A 21,125-nucleotide genomic window follows, 5' to 3' on the forward strand; every position below is an offset into this window, starting at 1 on the left:
TATTTTTCTTCTTAGTGAGCGAAGAAGAATTTCAAGTTGGACTTAATGGAAACTTCTACATGTAATATGGAAGGAGAGATTCCTTGCTCTTACAGCTGATAATATGTGATCACTGGAAAAATACAGAAATGTTTAAGGAAGGAAGAAAATAAAAATCATTCTACTCTCTGAAAATAATCTCTACAGTGTCCAATTTCCTTGAAAAATTTCTATTTTAAAAAAGTTCCCAATATTAGGCTTATATTGGAACTAATGTTCTGCTTTTCAAATGTTTGTTTAATTTTCTAAATACAAATTCGAAGTCCAGTGTAGAAAACTCGAAAGATAGAAAATTCATTTCTTTTACAGATAATTGGTGGAACAATCAGACCCATCCTTCCCTCCCAAATAGTCTCTTAGGATTATTTTTGCACCTGTTCCTTTTTTTTTAAGGCAACATAGTGGGGATGTTAGGGTTGAACTAAAGTTTCTTTAAGAAGGAGTTGCATGTGGCAAAAGGCCCCAGGAGAATGGGTACATGTGTGATGTCAGGCGTTGGTGGCTGGAGTACAGGGCTGCTCAGATTTCTGACCGCAGCAGTGGTGCGGTCTCGGCCCCAAGAACACAGACACCCCAACTGTGCTTTATCACCTTGTTCCCACAGGAAGCCAAGCGCTTTTCCAATATAGATAAATCTTGGGTGAAGATCATGACTCGGGCGCACGAGATGCCAAATGTGATTCATTGTTGTGTCGGGGATGAGACACTGGGGCAGCTCTTGCCACACTTGCTGGACCAGCTGGAAATATGCCAGAAATCCCTCACTGGGTAAGTTCCCTGTGCAGCCTTCTTACCTGCTAGATGGAAAGGAGTGGACAGAGTAAGGGTACCAGCCCAACTGGTTTTCCTTTCTAAGACTTTATTCATGCCTAGCATGGCTGCACAGATTAGATAGATAGTTTGGAGTCTACTATTCTCTCCAAACACTTTCTAGATTTGTCCTGGTGTCGGAATGAGAGACTTAAGGCTGTTTTCATCTCTGGGGAAAGATCTTACAAACATTTCTCGTAGTGTTTGATTTTTAAATCTATATACCTATTTTTCTGATGTCCTTCTGGACCAACATTTGAAAAACCAAAATATTTTATTATAGTCAACCAAGAACTACATGAGCAGTATGGAATGTACTCAACACTCAAGATATACAGAAATCAGAGCTTAATAGACCTGTCACTTAACACAGACACGTGCCCCGGCTTATGTACTTTCCCCCTGTTCTTAACAAAATACAAGGCTTCCCTGCTGAAGTCTAATGCATATACTACATTGGCGATAAATGAAGAAATTCTCCCTCCTGTTCTGGAAAGAACAAATTGTTTCCCCTTCTGAATATGGAATGCTGCTGGGCAAAAAATAGTAACAGCCAAACTAAATGAAAAATGCTGAGCAGGAGCATGAGATTGTCTCAAAGTCTTTCCCCCTAATCCCCATCCAGATTAATTTATTCCTAGAAGACCAGCTTGTTGTGTTTATAAAGTTTATCTTTTTCTTCCCCATGTAGATACTTGGAGAAAAAACGACTTTGCTTTCCTCGGTTCTTCTTTGTCTCAGATCCTGCCCTTCTGGAGATCCTGGGGCAGGCATCAGATGCCCACACTATACAAGCCCATTTGCTGAATGTGTTTGACAACATTAAAACCGTCAAGTTCCATGAAAAGGTTGGCCTAATCCTAATGCTGGTCAGCAGGAAGATTATTTTAGAGTCTTGGCCGTCTTTATCAAACTGTTCTCTAATACCAGGTTTATAAAAGATTCTTCTTGCCCATTAACGTCAGCCAGTGACTAAAAATACACTTTGGATTCCAATTTGCTTTCAAATTCTGATTTCTTAATATCCAAAGTGCAGATTTGAATAATCAGTGGTTTAAACATGGTTAGGGGTGCCTAGTATGTAGCTTTCATGGTTTTTCATGCTAAGTTAACTCTTTGGTTATTCAACAAAACAAAGAAACCCACTACTCAAAAAATAGTGCCTCGATTCACATAATTGCCATAGTGATTTGCTTGTTTTAATTAGGCTTCAGAGGTTATTGGCATGATGGTCTTTCCTGTTTTTCACTATGCTTGACTGAAACTATTTTTCTTTATTACATTCCCAACAAGTTTCTGGGATCATGGCATTCTCAGGGGTCCGAAAGAGGTTTCTGGATGTGAGGAAGAATACATTTGCATGACAGCTAGAAGACACTGTCTAAGCCACCCTTTCACCCCAATTCCCTAGGATAGTAACCCTTTCAGTTTAATGATGGACCCACCTGGTGCTTTGTGCAGACCCTAGATATCATTTTTCTCTTCATCATAGCATGCAGTTTGCATTTGTTGAGCAATTACCATTTGCCAGGTGTTGTGCTTGGCACCGGGAATAAACCAACCTCAGGAGCTGTGCTCTGGTGGAGAAGCCAGAGAAGGAAACAACTGGAACGTATAGGGGCAGTGACAACAGTGGCGGAGCTCCCCACTGTCGGCAATTTCAAGCCTCTCATTTGATTCCATGCTCTTGCTATGCATCAGGCATGACGCTAGTCAGGGGGTCGAGGTAGAAGAGAGCGCATAAATATGGCCACTGTTTGTGTAGCGCAACACTCAAGGATAGTTGGCAACCAGACTCGATCATGTTTGACTTGTTATACTCATTTAAATACAAGGCTCATGGGAATGCCTCTCAGGAGCCTCCCCTGAGTGTAAGGGGCTGGGAGTAGACTTCTGCAGGAGAGCACGGTTGGAGAACTGGTTGTTGAAGGTGAGTGGAACATAACCAGGCAAGAGGGGAAGACCCCACATGGTCAGAAGGAAACATGTATCCTAGGCACGGGAGCTGTGGACAGCCTGGACATCAGAGTGTGTAGCTTCCTAGAGCTGCCTTGGATCAAAACAACAGACGTGATTTGCTCACATTTCTGGAGGCCTGAAGTCCCAGCTAAGATATCAGCAGGCTTGCTTCCTCAGGGGGGCTCCAAGGGAGAATCTTCCATGCCTCTCTGCTAGTTTCTGGGGGCAGCTGGCAGTCCTCAGTGTCCTTGGGTTATAGACATTTCACTACAATCTCTGCCTTTGTCTTCACACGATGGTCTCCCTGTGTCTGTATCTTGGTGTCGATATCAACTTCTTTTTAAAGGACACTAGTCCTTATAATAGGATCCACCCTCGCCCAGTGTGACCTCATCCTAACTCAATTGCATCTGTAGAGAGCCTATGTCCAAATAGTTTCCCATTTATAGGCACTGGGATTTAGGGCTTCAACATATAACTTTTGGGGGCACAATTTACACCACATTGGGTAGAGATAAGCACAGAGAGCAGTGGGAGGAGGCCATGACAGGTGGGCCAAGTTCATCCTCCTATGGAGTTCTGCTTCAATCTGAACATCAGGGACCCGATTTATTTACGGATGATTCTCTGGCGAAGTGTAGGAGCTGAAAGAGAAGGGGTTTCAGAAAACCAGTGTCAGAAGCAATTGCAAAGTCAACATGGAAAAGGCTGAGCTGCTACAAGAAGTGTTGATGAAGGGGGTGGTGGAGAGGAAGGGGAGACAGGATGGATTTGCGTGGCTTAAAGTCCATGTTTCTTCCGGATCTCCTGGATGTGTGGGTTGAGAAAGGGGATTGAGTCACTCAGAAGTTCCTCCCCAAGTTTGCCTCTCATCCTTCTCCTATAACCCCAGGAAATTCAGGGTCTAGAGCGAAGGTTCTCACTGTCTCTTTGAAGAGAATTTAAATTTTCTCATTTTTAATCTCTGTCATAGCAATTGCCTCTTAAAATAGCATTGATTTTTTTTTTAAAAAAAAAAATTGGATTATTCCTGCCATAAGTTTTCTATAAACAGGGCAAAATTAGTTTATGGGTCCCAAATTTTGTAAAATTGTAGGTACAAACTTCTATGGTGGACTTGGAAGGATCTATGCACGTGAAGGGCCCTGACACTGAAGACCCCTGGCTTCTTGGGGGACCACCTCTGTCTACAATGAGGATTTCATTGACACAGTACTAAATCTGAGCCCAAGCCATCTGGTTGAAGGGAAAATATTCCAGTTTCTAAAGAATTCAAGCAACAGACACTGTGTTTATGGTTTGCACTATTTTGTTTAGTTGGCAAGAACAGCCTGTGAGGTGTGCAGGCAAGCAGGGCAGGCATGATTTAGTCCCTAATAGTCAGTGAATGGCAGAGCACCATTTGAACCTGTAATTTAGAACTCTAGAAACGATGCTAGCCTATGTTGTACTGTGTGCAAACTGAAGTGAAATGACCAAGGCTGGGAGCTGGGCTTGCATCAGAAAATATTGTGTGCAACTGAGAACTCCAGGACAGAGCACTGTGTCTAGCAGACAATGACCTCATAAGGTGTTTGCACGGACCACATCGGCCAGGCCATTGCCAGTCTCAGCTTCATAACCTGTGGTGGATGACAGATTCTAGAGAGTCTTTTTTCATTTGCAGGGACTTTAGAGAATTTTTTTTTTTTTGCTCATCATATTTGTATTGAATATTTCTCTTAGAAAGCAAAATTTCCCCTCTCAGAATATCTGAAATTGATTTAGTATTTTCGGTTTCATGGGTAACATTTCCCTTGGTTTGAAGTTGATTTTAAATCCATATTTTGCCTCTTATAATCCATTGTTTAACTTTCTATGGGAAGGGTAACATTGACAAGAGTGCAATGAACAAATTAATTCTTTATGTGAATATAGCTTTTTTTTTTTTTTTTGGCTTCTAACACAGATCTATGATCGCATCCTGTCAATTTCCTCTCGAGAGGGCGAGACAATTGAATTGGCCAAGCCGGTGATGGCAGAGGGCAACGTGGAAGTTTGGCTTAATTCTCTTCTGGAGGAATCTCAGAACTCGTTACATCTTGTGATTCGCCAGGCGGCTGAAAATATTCAAGAAACAGGATTCCAGCTGATTGAATTCCTTTCTTCATTCCCTGCTCAGGTCTGTATACTGAAATTGGAAAGCAGTTTTATGGAATAGTCATTTTAGATCTCATACATTGCCAATTGTAACTACACAACTGTCTCTAAAATAGCTTTGGATCATTATTAAGGTCTTCACAGGGATTTGCTAAATGTAGATAAGTTTAAAGAATTCAGCTACAAATTATTTGTATGAGTAAATATATATACATGAATATATAACCAAATATAAATATGTATTTGTGTTGTAGAGCTATTTGGAATACTTTCAATTTAAAAGTTTTTTTCTATTGAATTGTTTCAGAACTTACATCATAAAAATGTACTTAAATATGTGCTACCAGAATCATGAGCAATATATTTCAGTATTAAAATACAAAAAATGATGTTTTCTTAGCCAATGTGATCAATTAGGATATTGTGAATATTTACTACATGCATTTGCCTGTGTTTGTTTGGTGAAAGCAGATTCAAGACATATTCTTTATCTGCCAGTAATTTGAAATCCATTGAGGAGAAATATGACATTGTAAAAACTGAATTATAAGAAATTGTAGATACATCACAAGACTGATAGATATTAATCACCTGGTGAGCCAAACATACAGAGTTTCTACAGGTTTTGAAACAACATCAAGCCAGGTCGAGGGTAGCTTTTCATTTGCATTGTAATCACTACTATTCACTATATTGTAATTTCTATTTGAACATATTAACAGGTCACATACACTAATGGAGCCTTATTTTTTTTTAATTTCCATAAGGTGGGATTATTAGGAATTCAAATGATATGGACACGGGATTCAGAAGAAGCTCTTAGAAATGCCAAGTTTGATAAGAAAATCATGCAGAAAACCAACCAGTCTTTCCTGGAGCTCCTGAATACCCTGATAGACTGCACCACGCAGGACCTGAGCTCCGTGGAGCGAGTTAAATATGAGACGCTGATCACGATCCACGTGCACCAGAGGGATATCTTCGATGACCTGGTGAATACCTTATAAATGCCATGGCACCTGCCAAAAAGCAAACACGAGATACTCTTTGGGTTTACTCACTGGAATTAGTTTGAATGAATTCAAAGAGAAGGTTAAAATCCAGGCATCCAACTTCATGATGAGAGCTGACTTCTGTTTTCAGTTTTTAGCTGCAATTTTAGTCATCTTTGGATGATCTACACTAAGATTTGATCGAGGCTATGAGACGAGACCTTATTTTAAAATTCTTTTTGTGACTGTTTTTAAGGCTCAGATGTCAGGGAGTGTCCTGAGATGCTTGCATTGTCTTTGGGTTGGTTAGCACTTCGAGGCTTTTGAGAAATCACATCCTAACAGGGTTTGCTGCATTTTATGTCAGTAATTACAAATGTGCTTTCTTCATAGAGTTTGTGATGTTCAGGTGTCATGCAGGTGTTTGCCTTTAAAAAGAGAGTAGGGTGGAAAAGAAAGTTATGTGGCTATAGAAAATAGGAAATGTGAAAAGAAATGAAATTTGTCCTCTGCTATAAAATACATTAGGTGAAGAGGCAAGAAGCTCTTATTTTCCTAATAATTTTCTGGATTGTGCCTCACCCCATTATATAAAAGAGATTATGAAAGATTGGTTCTGATGTAAAGGAAATAAAAGCAGCATATTCAAGCTTTCTCTGCTAATCCCCTGTTAATAGTTAAGCACATTATTTGCCTCTCAGAAATAATGGACTCAGAATAATTTTAGATTTCTTATTTGTCAAGGAAAATGATTAAAATGGCTTAAATTTTTATTTAAAAATTCACACAAAGACATTGCTGGCAATAACCTGTCATTTTGATGTTAGATTTTTTTGGCCTGCTGCAAATGCTAGGAAAAATAATTAATGGATTAAAAAAAAATCTAACGATGTACTTTGTCATAATAACAAGAGATGCCTTTATCCTAATGAGATGGTTTTGTTCTGCCTTTGTTTGCCCTGACTTTCATAGACTGTATTTCATGATTAGGGCTGTGGCGTTGGACATTGAAGGCTGAAATTTAAGAAATAGAAATTGGGGGGACACGGTGAGGGGAGTCTCTTGGATTTTCATATCCCCACATCTTCTAAGACACCATTGCTGACTAATACAGGAATGGGTCAAATGGTGATGGGGCTGACATCTCTTTCCTCAATGGGGGGTTCCTATTGTTCCCCGATATCAGCTACACGAATGCTAATGTGTGTGTTTAATTAATGGTGCTCATCTCAGTTTTACCACGTCCTTTTGCATTTCAGTGTCACATGCATATCAAGAGCCCGACAGACTTTGAGTGGCTGAAACAGTGCAGGTTTTATTTTAATGAAGATACTGACAAGATGATGATCCACATCACCGACGTGGCGTTCATTTACCAGAACGAGTTTCTGGGCTGCACTGACAGACTTGTCATAACGCCGCTCACAGACAGGTGACGGAAGGGCTGTGACTCCAAACCTCTCCTCCCCTCTGCCTGACATTTTCAGTGTCTCCAGTTGCACAGGGGATTTCTGCTTAATATCTCTTTAGAGTTGATGGGCTTTTTTCTACCAAAGTCTTTGAAACTCAGTCTTTTTGAATTTGAATCTTTTGACCTGTGTCTTCACCTGGGATTTAGGTTTGTGACTCTAACAGACGTTGCCTTCAGTCTTGAGGTTTCAATGACCTCAGTGGACATGAGTGGGCAGGAGGGGGGTTAGTTGTCATGTCTCAGTGGGTGCAGATCACAACGGGCTTGAGAGCTGCTTTAGGGATCGTGGCACCTGTTTTTCTCGACAGCCAGAAAGTTAAGATGGCTTTTTTATTCAGGTAAAAAGTGGGAGAGGCCATCACCTGGACTCTGCGGTTCCTACTTCTTCCTCTCACCTGTTATTTGCCAGCTGTGTTCGCTAGTCACCTCACAACTTCCTGACTCAGTGTCCTCTTCTGAAAGATCGACCGGGTTATCTCCAAGGTTCCTTCCAAGGGGCTAATTCAGACTTTGTGGCATCAGCTCATTGCATTTGCTGCATGCAGGGGCGCACCTAGTGCTTACTCTGGACAAAATGGCTGAGTGTTAAAATCAGTATTTGGCCTGAGCAGAAACGGAATAGTGATCATCTTCACAGAATGAACCTCTGGGTTATTAGGTTTGAAATATTATCAGATGGAATATAAAAGGTTGCTGTAACAGCTCTACCATCTGCTTGATTGTTCTTTCTGCTCATTTATGAGACGACATGAAATGTTCACTTTCCGCAGAGAATGGAGGCGCAGCAAGAGATTTTATTGGGTGTCATTTTCCTGTCTTCATACCCTTTATCTTCCTTCTTGTGTCTGGATGGAAGAGGATTGTTACTGGAGGCTGCTGAACATCCTTTTGGGGTTTTTTTCCGCTTTGTTTTGAAGTCAGAGGTGGCTGTTCACAAAGTGTGGAGAATTCCTTGAAACGCTGGTTGTGAGGCTCTTTCAGCTTTTCAGAACCTCCCTCCCTCCCTCTGGCCCTTCCGACCCAGCCCCGTCCTGGGCAGGGAACTTTCTCTGCTGGTCTCGGGAGAGAGCCTAGTGCCACCTCCAAGGCCACTCTCCCCCAGGACATCATCGATTTTCACTTTCCGCTGGGCCTTTCTCATCACCCTACACATACGCTGCGGTCGCGTCCAGAAGGGAACCCCCATGTGATTGCTCCAGGTTTCCCCCCCTTTCTGTGTCCTATCAAAACTCCTCAGAAGCACAATTTCCCTCCACCCTTTTTTTCTTGAATTCATTCCAACCAAGCTTTCCAGGTTTGTTTTCTATTTCTGCCACAATCAATCACCATATTTAGAAACGCAGACAGCACACATCAATTATTTCATAGTCTGACACACCTGTCGCCGGCCTGACGTGGGGGCGCTGCCTCCTGGAGCTTCTAGGGGGAGACTCTGCTTCAGCTCACGGCAGCTCTTGGCAGGGTCCTGTTCCCTGCGGTCCAGATGTGCTGACGTCTGCAGAGACCCTTCCCAGCTTTGAGGCTGCAGCACTGCGTGGCCCGCGGCCCCTTCCTCCGTGTCCACAGACAGCAACTGTGGCTCGTGACATTTTCACGCTTCAGATCTCTTTTCCTCTCACGCTCTGAGCCACTTTCTGCCTCCCTCTTCCCTTTTAGGACTCACGGGGTTAGATCTGCTTCATGACAGGACCCAGGATAATCTCCCCAGCTCAAGGCCCTTATCATCTGTGAAGCCCCTGTCACCACGTAAGATAAGCTCATTTGCAGGTTCCCAGGACAACCTGAGGGTGTCATTATTCTCCTGTTGCCCTTTTCCTTCCCCTCCAGTGAGAGAGCCCCCAGACCTTCGTGTCGCTAAACCCAGTGTGCACGCCCAGCTGCCTTCTTTCACTGATCGGAATACGTGCAGAGCTGATCGCTCCGTGTGACACTTTCTCACGTGCTTCCAGACACCAGCCCCCACCGGGTCCTCTGCTGTCCTGGGTCCCACCCTCGCCTGCAGGTTCCTCTTCATCTGCTTCACCGCTGAACACACACCGGGCAAGGACTCTGGTTTTCTGCATTTCTACTCACGACTTAGGGCTTCCAATAGCGTGGAGGGCGGCTCCTGTCTTTTCAGACTGCCCGTCTGTCTTGCAGGTTTCCTGCCTTCCTTTTTCTGCCTTCCCTCAAGAAACTTGAAACACTCATGTGCATATTGACTCCCTGACCTCTGCCCCCGCCGGGGCTGCTCATTTGAACCCCAGACACACACATCCACCTCCTTGCACGTCTGTGTGCACCTGGAGGCTCACAGTTCTGGAAAGGTCATCTAGGGACAGTGTCTGATCTTCGGTTCTTAAACATTGGGAGGTGACGCTCTTGCTGTGATGTCTCAGAAGAAACTTCTAGATGCCTGTGGATGATTCTAGTGATCTCTCTCTCTTAAGGTGCTATATCACACTGGCTCAAGCTCTTGGGATGAGCATGGGAGGTGCCCCCGCTGGACCCGCAGGAACAGGGAAAACAGAAACCACCAAGGACATGGGTCGGTGTCTCGGGAAATACGTTGTGGTTTTCAATTGTTCGGACCAGATGGATTTCCGAGGACTTGGACGGATTTTCAAAGGTGAGGGTTTATGTCTTATTTCATGAGGAATTTCAGTTAGGGTGGAATATCTTGTTAAGATTTATTTTCCAGCAATTGGCTACATGTTAGTGCCATTTTTTAAATTGACCAGCTTTTGAAAAAGCCTGGACCCTATCAGTGTTGTGTGGATGAAGCGTTACTGTCACCTGCCGTTTGTAATGTTCTGTGATCGCTGCAGATTTGGGTGTTTAGAAATGAAGTCCCAAATCGTGAGCTATTTTTCGGTATGTTGTGAACATCTATTTGTTAAACTTGTTTTTTTTTTTGAATAAATTCATCTCTAGTTTGTCTTGGCACCTTCATAATGCTTCTTGTCTTGCCTTTCCAAAATTATATGCTAATTGGTTTTTCTATTTAATTTCCTTTCTAAGGCCTGGCCCAGTCTGGCTCCTGGGGTTGTTTTGATGAATTCAACCGTATCGATCTACCGGTCCTCTCTGTGGCAGCCCAGCAAATTTCCATTATTCTGACATGTAAAAAGGAGCGTAAAAAATCTTTTGTTTTTACCGATGGAGATAATGTGACCATGAACCCTGAATTTGGGCTTTTTCTAACCATGGTAAGGAACCAGGAGCGGAGCTGCTGAATTCAGCCTCTTAGCACAGAGTCCATGCAGAGTCCCCATCATACGTGACCTTCTTTCCATAAGTGGCTTTTAGGGGCTGCACTTTTCATTCCTGTTTGAAAGACTTTGGGACTACCTTAGTTATTTGGTGCGCCTAGATTGTCCAGGTATGAGGGAGCCAGAGATAGATAGATAGATGATAGATAGATAGATAGATAGATAGATAGATAGATAGATAGATAGAGACAAAAAGAGAGAGAGAAAGTGAAACAGACAGACAGACAGATGGCACTAGTCCTGTGATGTCATTCCCACTTTGTGCCCTGAGCTACTGGGATAGCTTTCAGCTATCATTGATGCTGAACTAGAATAAACAGGTTGGAAAATGAATGAATTAAATAAATTAGTATTTAATATTAAAAAAGACTTTGGTGCTAAACAGAGCTCATAGTAGCAGCTCATGACCTAGATCCCCAGTACAGGGAGCTCGAGCTCTCTAAGTGGCTGCTCTGTCATTCCAGATGTGCATGTGTGCAGAATGAACCTTTCATGAATAACATGTCCATGTGTGTGGCAGCCCCACAACTGTGTCATCCATCCTGAGGTTTTATTTTCTGTGTAGAATCCTGGCTATGCTGGGCGGCAGGAGCTCCCTGAAAATTTGAAGATTAACTTCCGCTCTGTGGCTATGATGGTCCCCGACAGGCAGATCATCATCAGGGTGAAGCTGGCCAGCTGCGGCTTCATCGACAACATCGTTCTGGCCAGGAAGTTTTTCACGCTCTACAAGCTGTGTGAGGAGCAGCTTTCTAAGCAGGTGCGAAGTTGGAAGGTCTCTGTACTCCGCCATGTTTCAGGTTTTTTCTTCAGTGAAAGTATCTCATTTTGAAACGTAGTAGACCAGGGGTGCTTGACAAAAAGCACCGTATTAATAAATAGTAGAAACCTGTATCACCACAAAATTTTTATGTGCATAGTTCTATTAACAAGTGCATTGCATTTTCTGGTATTCTGAGTTATTGAGGCAACGCTGGTTTACGACACCATGTATGATTTAAAGGTATGGGATCAAACCCCTTCAGATGTGTGTTACCACACCCCACGCCAGGCACCCAGAGTTTACCACAGTTTGCAAGTGGATGTCCTGTCCCTGTTGCTGCCCATTGCCTAGCCTCCCCCCAGCAGCCTCAGTTCTTCAGTCACATTTCTAGTGGTTTAATTTTATCTATTTCTTTGCGGTGTTTCTTTATATTCCATATATGAGTGAAGTCATTGGGCATTTGTCTTTCTCCTGACTTATTTTGGTTAGTATAGTTCTCTTGCCCTTATCATTTCCAAACTCAATTTTTTTTTCCCCAAGCTTTGCTAATTGTCTTATGTGTTGCAAATTCCTTGGTGGTTTCATGTACTGTTTGTATTAACAGATTCTGTCCAGGTAAGAGGCATGGAAGTCATCATTTGTCACATCTACATTAGTTTTCTCTTGACCATGTTCCCACAACTTAGTCGCTTAAAAGAATGCACACTACTCTGTAGTTGCTATGGGTCAGGAGCGCTGGGGGCTGTGGTTCCATCTGCCATATATATATATATACACATGGGTGTAAATGTACAATGGGTGTATAAATAAATATACATGGGTGTATATACATCAGTGTAAATATATATATATATATATATATTTATTTATTTTTTTAAAATTTTATTGTTATATTCCCCATACAATTGCAGCCCCCCCATTCTGACCCCAATCCCTCCCCTCCCGCCCCCGCCCCCAAAAAAGTGTCTCTGGTTCATAGTTTTTTGTTGATTTTGATTTTCACTTTCTTATAGTTATTCATTTTCCTGGTCCCTTATTTAAGTTTTCTAGATTCCTGCTATGAGTGAGACCATCCGGTATTTTTCTTTTTCTTTTTGGCTTATTTCGCTGAGCATGATCCCTTCCAGCGCCATCCATGTTGCTGCAAATTGCATGTGTTTATCTTTTTTGAATGCTGAGTAATATTCCATGGTATATATGTACCACATCTTCTTGATCCAGTCATCTATTTTTGGGCATTTGGGTTGTTTCCAAAGCTTAGCTATTGTAAACAGTGCTGCTATAAACATAGGGGTGCAGGTGTTCTTTGGAATTGATGTTTCTGTGTCCTTTGGGTAAATACCTAGGAGTGGAATTGCTGGATCCTATGGAAGCTCTATGTTTAGTAGGTCCAGAAATCTCCACACAGCTTTCCACATTGGTTGGACCAGTTTGCACTCCCACCAACAGTGCAGAAGAGTTCCTTTTTCTCCACACCCTCGCCAGCATTTGTTGTTGCTAGTTTTTTTAATATGTGCCATTCTCACTGGTGTGAGATGGTATCTCATGGTAGTTTTGATTTGCATTTCCCTGATGGCAAGTGATGTTGAACATTTTTTCATATGCCTGTTGGCCATTTGCATTTCCTCTTCAGAGAAGTTTCTTTTTAGCTCTTCTGCCCATTTTTTGACTGGATTATTTTCTTTGTTGTTGTTGAGTCTCATCAGCTCTTTGCAGATTTTTGTGATCAGTCCTTTATCATTAGTGTTGGGTGCAAAAATGTTCTCCCAGTTGGTGGGGTTTCTCTTTGTTTTTGTTATTGTCTCTTTTGCTGTGCAGAAGCTCTTTAATTTGATGTAGTCCCAGCTGTTTATCTTTGTCTTCACTATCACTGCTTTGGGTGATGTGTCTGTAAAGATGTCTTTGATGTGCAAATCACGTAGTGTTTCGCCTATATTTCCTTCTATATATTTTATGGTTTCAGGTCTTATGTCTAGTTCTTTAATCCATTTTGAGTTGATTTTTGTGTATGGTGTGAGGTAGTGGTCAAGCTTCATTCTTTTGCATGTAGCGACCCAGTTTTCCCAGCACCATTTACTGAACAAACTTTCTTTGCTCCAATGCATAGTCTTTGCTCCTTTGTCAAAGATTAGTTGACCATAAATCTGTGGGTTTACTTCTGGATTTTCTATTCGATTCCATTGGTCTGTATGTCTGTTCTTGTTCCAATACCATGCAGTTTTGATGATTATGGCTTTGTAGTAGAGTTTGAAGTCTGGGAGTGTGATGCCTCCATTCCCTTCTTTTTTTTTCAGGAGAGCTTTGGCTATTCGGGGTTTTTTGTGATTCCATATGAATTTCATCAATAATTGTTCTATTTCTTTGAAGAATGACATTGAAATTTTGATTGGAATAGCATTGAATCTGTATATTGCTTTTGGAAGAATGGCCATTTTAATAATGTTTATTCTTCCAATCCACGAGCAGGGGATGTCTCTCCATTTCTTTGTGTCTTCTTCTATTTCTTTTAACAGTGTTTTATAGTTTTCTTTGTATAGGTCCTTTACCTCTTTTGTTAGATTTATTCCCAAATATTTGATTTTTTTTTGTTTCAATAACAAAAGGGATGGTTTTTTTGATTTCTTCTTCTTCAGATTTATTGTTTGTGTATAGGAAGGCTACTGACTTTTGCGTGTTGATTTTGTATCCTGCCACTTTACTGAACTGATTGATGAGTTGAATTAGCTTTTCTGTGGAGTTTTTGGGGTTCTCTATGTATAATATCATATCGTCTGCAAATAGTGATAGTTTGACTTCTTCTTTTCCTATTTGGATTCCTTGGATGTCTTTCTCTTGTCTTATTGCCCTGGCTAGGACTTCCAGTATTATATTGAAAAGCAGTGGTGAGAGTGGACATCCTTGTCTTGTTCCAGATCTTAATGGAATTGCTTTCAGCTTTTCACCATTGAGAATGATACTGGCTGTTGGCTTGTCATAGATGGCCTTTATGATGTTGAGGTATGTTCCTTGTATCCCAAGAATTTCAAGGGCTTTTATCATGAATGGGTGTTGCACTTTGTCGAAAGCTTTCTCAGCATCTATTGATATTATCATATGGTTTTTATATTTCTTTTTGTTGATGTGTTGGATAACGTTGATTGATTTTCGGATGTTAAACCATCCTTGTGCCCCTGGAATGAATCCTACTTGGTCGTGGTGAATTATCTTATGGATACATTGTTGGATTCTGATGGCTAAAATTTTATTGAGGATTTTTGCATCAGTGTTCATTAGGGAGATTGGCCTGTAGTTTTCCTTTTTTGTGTTGTCCTTGTTCGGTTTTGGTATTAGTGTAATGTTGGCTTCATAGAACGTGTTTGGTATTGTCCCTTCCTTCTCAATTTTTTGGAAGAGTTTGTGAAGGATAGGCACTAATTCGTCTCTGAATGTTTGGTAGAATTCATTTGTAAATCCATCAGGTCCTGGGCTTTTGTTTTTGGGGAGGTTTTTGATTACCATTTCAATTTCGCTAATTGTAATTGGTCTGTTTAGGTGTTCTATTTCTTCTTTATCTAGCTTTGGGTGATTGTAGAGTTGTAGGAATTTGTCCATCTCCTCTAGATTGTTAAGCTTGTTTCCATATAACTGTTCATAGTAGTTACTGATTATTCTTTTGATTTCTGCTGTGTCCGTTGTGATTTCTCCTCTTTCATTGATGATCCTGTTTATTTGTGCTTTCTCCCTTTTTTCCTTTGTGAGCCTGGCTAGGGGTTTGTCTATTTTATTGATTTTTTCAAAGAACCAGCTTTTGGTTTCATTGATCTTTTGGATTGTTTTTTTAGTTTCAATTTCATTTATTTCTGCTTTGGTTTTTATTATTTCTTTTCTTCTACTGGTTTTGGGGTTTTTTTGTTGTTCTTTTTCTAGATCTTTGAGCTTCGAGATTAGGTTGTTTCTTTGAGTTCTTTCTTGTTTCTTGATGTGAGCTTCTATTGCTATATATTTTCCTCTTATTACTGCTTTTGCTGCATCCCATACATTTAGGATATTGGTGTCCTCCTTGTCGTTCAATTCAAAAAATTTTTTAATTTCTTCTTTGATCTCCTCATTAGTCCAGTGGTCTTCCAGTAGTGTGGTTTTTAATCTCCATGAGGTAGGAAAGTTCCTTGCCTTCTTTTTATGGTTTATTTCTAGTTTGATGCCTTCATGGTCAGAAAAGATGGTTGATATGATTTCAATCTTGGTGTATCTGTTGATGTTTGTCTTGTTCCCCAGTATGTGATCGATCCTGGAGAATGATCCGTGTGCGCTTGAGAAAAATGTGTACTCCGTTTTTTTGGGGTTTAGTGTTCTATAGATGTCTGTTAAGCCCAATTGCTCTAGGTTCTTATTTAGAGCTTTGGTTTCTTTACCTATTTTTTGTCTTGTTGATCTATCCATTGTTGATAGTGGTGTGTTGAAGTCTCCCACTACGTATGTGTTTTCTCTGATGTCTGTTTTCAGAGAGGACAACAGTTGTCTGATATATTTTGGTGCTCCTTCGTTTGGTGAGTATATGTTAATGAGTGTTATTTCTTCTTGAAGTATTGTCCCCTTGATCATAATGTAGTGACCATTGGGGTCTCTTTTTATCTTTTTGAGTTTGAAATCTGTTTTATCTGATATAAGTATAGCTGTTCCTGTTTTCTTTTTTGGCCCATTTGCTTGTAGGATTGTTTTCCATCCTTTAACTTTGAGCCTATTTTTATCTTTTGTAGCTAAATGTGTTTCCTGGAGACAGCAAAAGGTTGGGTTTTGTTTCTTAATCCAGGCTGCAACTCTGTGTCTTTTTATTGAAGAGTTTAGTCCATTTACATTTAGAGTTAATATTGATATGTTAACATCTGTATTTGCCATTGTGTTTGTCTTTCCTTTGATTTTATTTATTTATTCTTTTAATAACTTTTTTTTTTTTTTGGCCTTCTTTCATTGTTATTCGTCCCTCTGAGGTTCTGGCTTTAGGACTCCTTGTAGTATTTTTTGGAGTGGGGGTTTAGTTGCAATGAAATTCCGGAGTTTCTGTTTGTCTGGGAAGGTCCATATTCTTTCTTCAAAGAGGAAGGAGAGCTTTGCGGGATAGAGTATTCTTGGTTGGCATCTGTTTTCTTGGAGTCTGTTGACTATGTCCCTCCACTCTCTCCTTGCCCATAGTGTTTCTTCGGAGAAGTCTGATGTCAGCCTGATTGGCTTTCCTTTGAATGTTATCTGTTTCTTCCCTCTTGCCAGCTTCATTATTTTTTCCTTGTCCTGGATTCTAGGGAGCTTTACTATTATGTGTCTTGCTGTATTTTTTCTTTCGTCGTGGAAGTTTGGTGTTCTTCTTGCTTCTTGTATATCAATTTTCAGCTCCTTCTTCACATTTGGGAAGTTCTCTTCAATTATCTCTTTGAATATTTTCTCTGTTCCTACTTCTCTCTCCTCTCCTTCTGGTATTCCTATAACTCTTATATTTCCTTTCCTCATGGAGTCAGATAGTTCCCGAAGTCTTTCTTCATTCTTTTTCCTTCGTACTTCTCTTTCCTTTTCTGTTTTGGTTCTTTTTATTTCTGTGTCTTCAAGAGCACTTATTCGTTCTTCCATTTCATCAATTCTGCTTTCATTGCTTTTCCCAGAATTCTTTAGTTCTTCCACTAATTCTTTGATCTCCTGCATTTCTTTTACTTCCCTCTTTAGGGACTCAATTTCATTCTTCTGATCATTGATTATTTTTCCCTTATCATTGTTTTCCTTTATGACTTCTGTCAGTTTTTTAATCACGGCAATTTTAAATTCTCTTTCTGGAAGGCTCAGAAGTTCTTCCAAGTTACTGTCGTTGCAATCTGGGGGCTGGTTTTCTTTTTGTGGTGTGCTTTTTCTCTGGAGAGTTGCTAGGTTGCGTGTGGTTCTTCTCCTCCCTACTGTCTGTTTTCTAATTTGCCGTATGCGTTGGGACACTGTGTTGTTGGGAGTGGCCGGCATCTTGGGTGGGCTTCTCTGCTCCCCTCTGGTTCCTCCAGGAGTCATCTGTCAGTTTCAAGCAGTCTTTATTGGAGAAAGGTCCCTGTCCTAAAATGTCGATGTGGGGACACACTCCCCTGTGCGCCTGGTCTGCCCCAGCGGTGGGTTCCTGTTCCCCCTCTGGGCTTGGACTGCAGGCCAGAGGGGGTCTGGCGTGGGCGAACTTCCCCTGCTCACCTCTGGCTCCTGAGGAAGCCTTGTGCAGGTAGTCTTTACTGAAGAAATGTCCCTGTTCTAAAATGGTGATGTGGGACACACTCCCTGCGAGTCCGGTGTCAGGCACACTCTTCTGCGCGCCTGGTCTGCCCCGGCTGTGGGTGCTCGCTCCCCCTGTGGGCTCAGACTACTTGTTCGGAAGGGGCCCGGCGTGGGCTAACTCCCCAGCTGGCCACTAGCTCCTTCAGGAGCCTGTGCTGGCTTCAAGTCGCTAGGTGGCGCCAGAGATCTCTCCTAGAGCCCTTGGGGAGCTGATTTTCCACCCCGTGGGACAGGGAGCAGAGCGGGGATGGTAGGGTACACCTCAACGGCTTTGGGGTGCTGTGTCTGCCTTGTGCCCCACCGTCGTGGGGAACCCACGCCCCTAATTTCGTGCCCCGGGTCTCAGTTCCAAAGCCCTCAGGTCCAGGACGCGGGCTGTAGCCCAGTTCAGTGGCGCGGGAATGGCGCCTTTTGCACCGCTCCCATGCCTGGACGCCTGGGCCTGCTCACTCAGGGAGGGACCTTCACCTCAGTGAGGACCTCCGCGCGTCTCCCCGCAAGCCTAGGTCGCAGGCGCGGGGACCTGGGCCGCTGCGATCCCGGTCTGCGTTTTCTTTTCAAGCGGGCCAAGCGCGCCGCGTTTCCGCGCCAGCTTACCGGCAGCCCGGGCTGTGTGCGGGTCTCCCGGGGTCTTTGTTCTTCTCTAATGGCGCCCGGAGCCATTCGCTCACCGCCGGGGCGGATCCTGCAGGGTTCGCCTCAGCTCCCGTTCACGGGGTGTGGTGGCTGCAATAGTTCCTTTCCGCTCACAGTCCCGCTTGCTGCGTCGTTTGTTCTTGTGGGCCGTTTTGGTTTGTTGTTTCCTCCTCTCTGCCGGTCGGAGAGTGCCGCCTCTGTGGGCGGGGGAGGGGAGCCTATATATATATATATTTAAAGACCTTTATTTTAAGGCATTGGCTTACATAGGCATGGAAGCTGAGAGTTGCATGACATGCCATCTGGAAGCCAGGACCCCAGGAGAGCCAGGGATGTAGTAGGAAGGGCTGATGGTGTAGATTCTAGTCCAAGTCCGATGCTCCCTTAACCAGGAGCACTGAGAGCAAGAGAAGACTGATATTCCAGCTCAATTGTCAAGCAGAGAGAGGGCAAATCCAACCTTCCTGCACCTTTTTGTTCTATTTGTGTGCTCAGTGAATTAGATGATGCCCACATAAGGGACGACCATCCTATTCACTCAGATAGAACTGAGTCCAACACCTGAAAGTTTTCCTTGATTCCTGTCACCCACTAGCACTATGCAATCATTGTCACTTTTCTGTAACTTTGCTCATGTTTTTATTTTATTGCCTCTACTAGAATGTAAATTGCTGAGGCCAGGATTTAATCTGAATATTTTAATGTTCATCGTCCTCCAAGGGGTGCCTAGTAAATAACCACACTGTGCCCAGTTACCTCAGCAGGAAATGGTTTGGGTTTGGTTTTTCATAGATATTTTTTATGGTGGTAAAAGCATTTAACATAAAATTTGCTATTTTACCCATTTTATGTGTAGAGTTTAGTGTTGTTACATGTATTCTTAATATTGGGAACCAGATCTCCATAACTTTCTCATCTTCGAGAACTGAAACTCTGTTCCCTGAACAGCAGCAACTCTGTCCCCATCCACCTAGTGCTGTGTTCTCTTCTGCATCTGTGCATTGGGCTATTATAGACACCTCACATAAGTAGAATCCTACAGATTTGTCTTGGTAATCGGTTAATTTTACTTAGCATGATGTTCTCAGGGTTTATCCGTGTTGTATATGTGACAAGGTTGGATTCCTTTTTATGGCTGGATAATGTGCATTCTACCCAGGGCTGCATTCTGTTTATCCATCCAAGCACAGGTGGACAATAGCTCCTGGGCATCGGGGAGGTGCTGCTGAGAACTGGTGTACAACTCTCTGTATCTTTGAGGCATCTTTCACTTCTTTTGGATATGTGCCCAGAAATGGGATTGCTGGATCATAGGGTAGCTCTATTTTTTATTTTTGAGTAACTGCCATATTGTCTACCTTAGTGGCTGGATGATTGGTTTTTAATTACTCAATTTATATGTGTTAAATTTGGCATGGTTATACTTCTTGAACATATGTCAGGAAGTAGCAAAGCTGGGTCTTGATTTTTGGTTTGTCCTTGTTCTTCCCCACTCTAGGCAGTCCTGGGATGTAGCTAGTCTTCTTCCTTAGCAGCAAGCCCCTCCCTCCTTACCTGTAATAGTCACAAGTAAAGTCTCAGTTCAATTCTGGTTCTGAATTTTAGCTTTAGGGACATGAAGATGTTTTCTTTTTCTTCTTCTTTTTAAATTTTATGTATTTTTTACATCATTTTTCATTTTTGCACAATGTATGCAATTTCATCTTGGTTACAGACCCCATACAATTCCCACCCCCCTTATTTTGACCCTAGCCCTTCTCCACCCACCCCCGTAGTAGTGTGTCTCTGGTTTATAGTTGCTTGTTGATTTTGATTTTCACTTTATTATAGTGAGTCTTTTTCCTGGTCCCTTATTTAGGTTTTCTAAATTCCTGCTATGAGTGAGACCATCCAGTATTTTTCTTTTTCTTTCTGGCTTATTTTGCTGAGCATGATCTCTTTCTATCCATGTTGCTGCAAATGGCATGAGTTTATCTTTTTTGATTGCGGAGTAATAGATGTTTTCTTATGAATGATCAAGAAGTCATTTGCTGGCTAGTGTCACTTATGGGTGGAATGTAGAGAAACCAGACAAAGGGTCAGATAAAGCCAAACTTAAAACTCACCCTGGAAAACTGACTATAGAAGTGAGGTTTCCAGAGAGAAAGGACACAAAAAGAGGTGAGAAAAAAGTGGGGAGGGAGCCCAGTGGCCTATGGGATGGGACTGTGGGTGCTCTGCAGAGGTGCTATGGTAATAACACCTGAAGGGGGGATCCTATGCCCCCAAAATACAAATGACATAACACAACATAACTTCATAAAAAAAGGAGAAACTCAAGAGGACATCTGTTCTCCAAAAGGATGTCTGTTCCTCCCCCTCCTACAAGCCGATATGAGGGCTTCAGTGAATGATAGTACAATGAGAGGATGCCTGAGTATTCTCTATTTGCTTAAAAATAATATTGATCAAAAAAGCTTATTGCTCCACTAGCTGCACAAGTTTTCTAAGAGCAAATCAGCATTTATACATTATTGCAAATAGGTTTTCTGCTGCATTTATAGTCTCCATGGGTGAGTTCATATGGAAAGTAAGCCTGGTGTACCTCAAATCCTGCAGGTGCATTATGACTTCGGTCTGCGTAATATTCTGTCAGTTCTGCGGACTCTGGGGGCAGCCAAGAGAGCCAACCCCACGGACACGGAGTCCACCATCGTCATGCGTGTGCTGAGGGACATGAATCTTTCTAAACTGGTGAGTCACTCAGGTGGTGATGTGCTTCCCACTCAAGTGTCCGTGCAACTAACTAGCGT

The 21,125-nt window shown here is 42.1% G+C and overlaps 1 protein-coding gene across 1 annotated transcript in view; it reads left to right on the forward strand.

Moving 5' to 3' along the window:
• The window catches only part of DNAH5 (dynein axonemal heavy chain 5), a 187,602-nt gene that overhangs the window by 62,247 nt on the left and 104,230 nt on the right, over positions 1–21,125 (forward strand). The window contains exons 31-39 of the mRNA XM_037529755.2: positions 644–807; positions 1,541–1,697; positions 4,757–4,969; positions 5,715–5,939; positions 7,199–7,371; positions 9,840–10,018; positions 10,411–10,598; positions 11,227–11,421; positions 20,932–21,066. Coding sequence (XP_037385652.1) covers positions 644–807; positions 1,541–1,697; positions 4,757–4,969; positions 5,715–5,939; positions 7,199–7,371; positions 9,840–10,018; positions 10,411–10,598; positions 11,227–11,421; positions 20,932–21,066 — 1,629 coding nt within the window. The remainder of the gene's footprint in view (positions 1–643; positions 808–1,540; positions 1,698–4,756; positions 4,970–5,714; positions 5,940–7,198; positions 7,372–9,839; positions 10,019–10,410; positions 10,599–11,226; positions 11,422–20,931; positions 21,067–21,125) is intronic.

The sequence above is a fragment of the Talpa occidentalis genome, unplaced genomic scaffold (assembly GCF_014898055.3).
Source record: "Talpa occidentalis isolate TD23 unplaced genomic scaffold, MPIMG_talOcc4v2.1 talOcc4.6, whole genome shotgun sequence".
In the NCBI taxonomy this organism is placed as follows: Eukaryota; Metazoa; Chordata; class Mammalia; order Eulipotyphla; family Talpidae; genus Talpa; species Talpa occidentalis.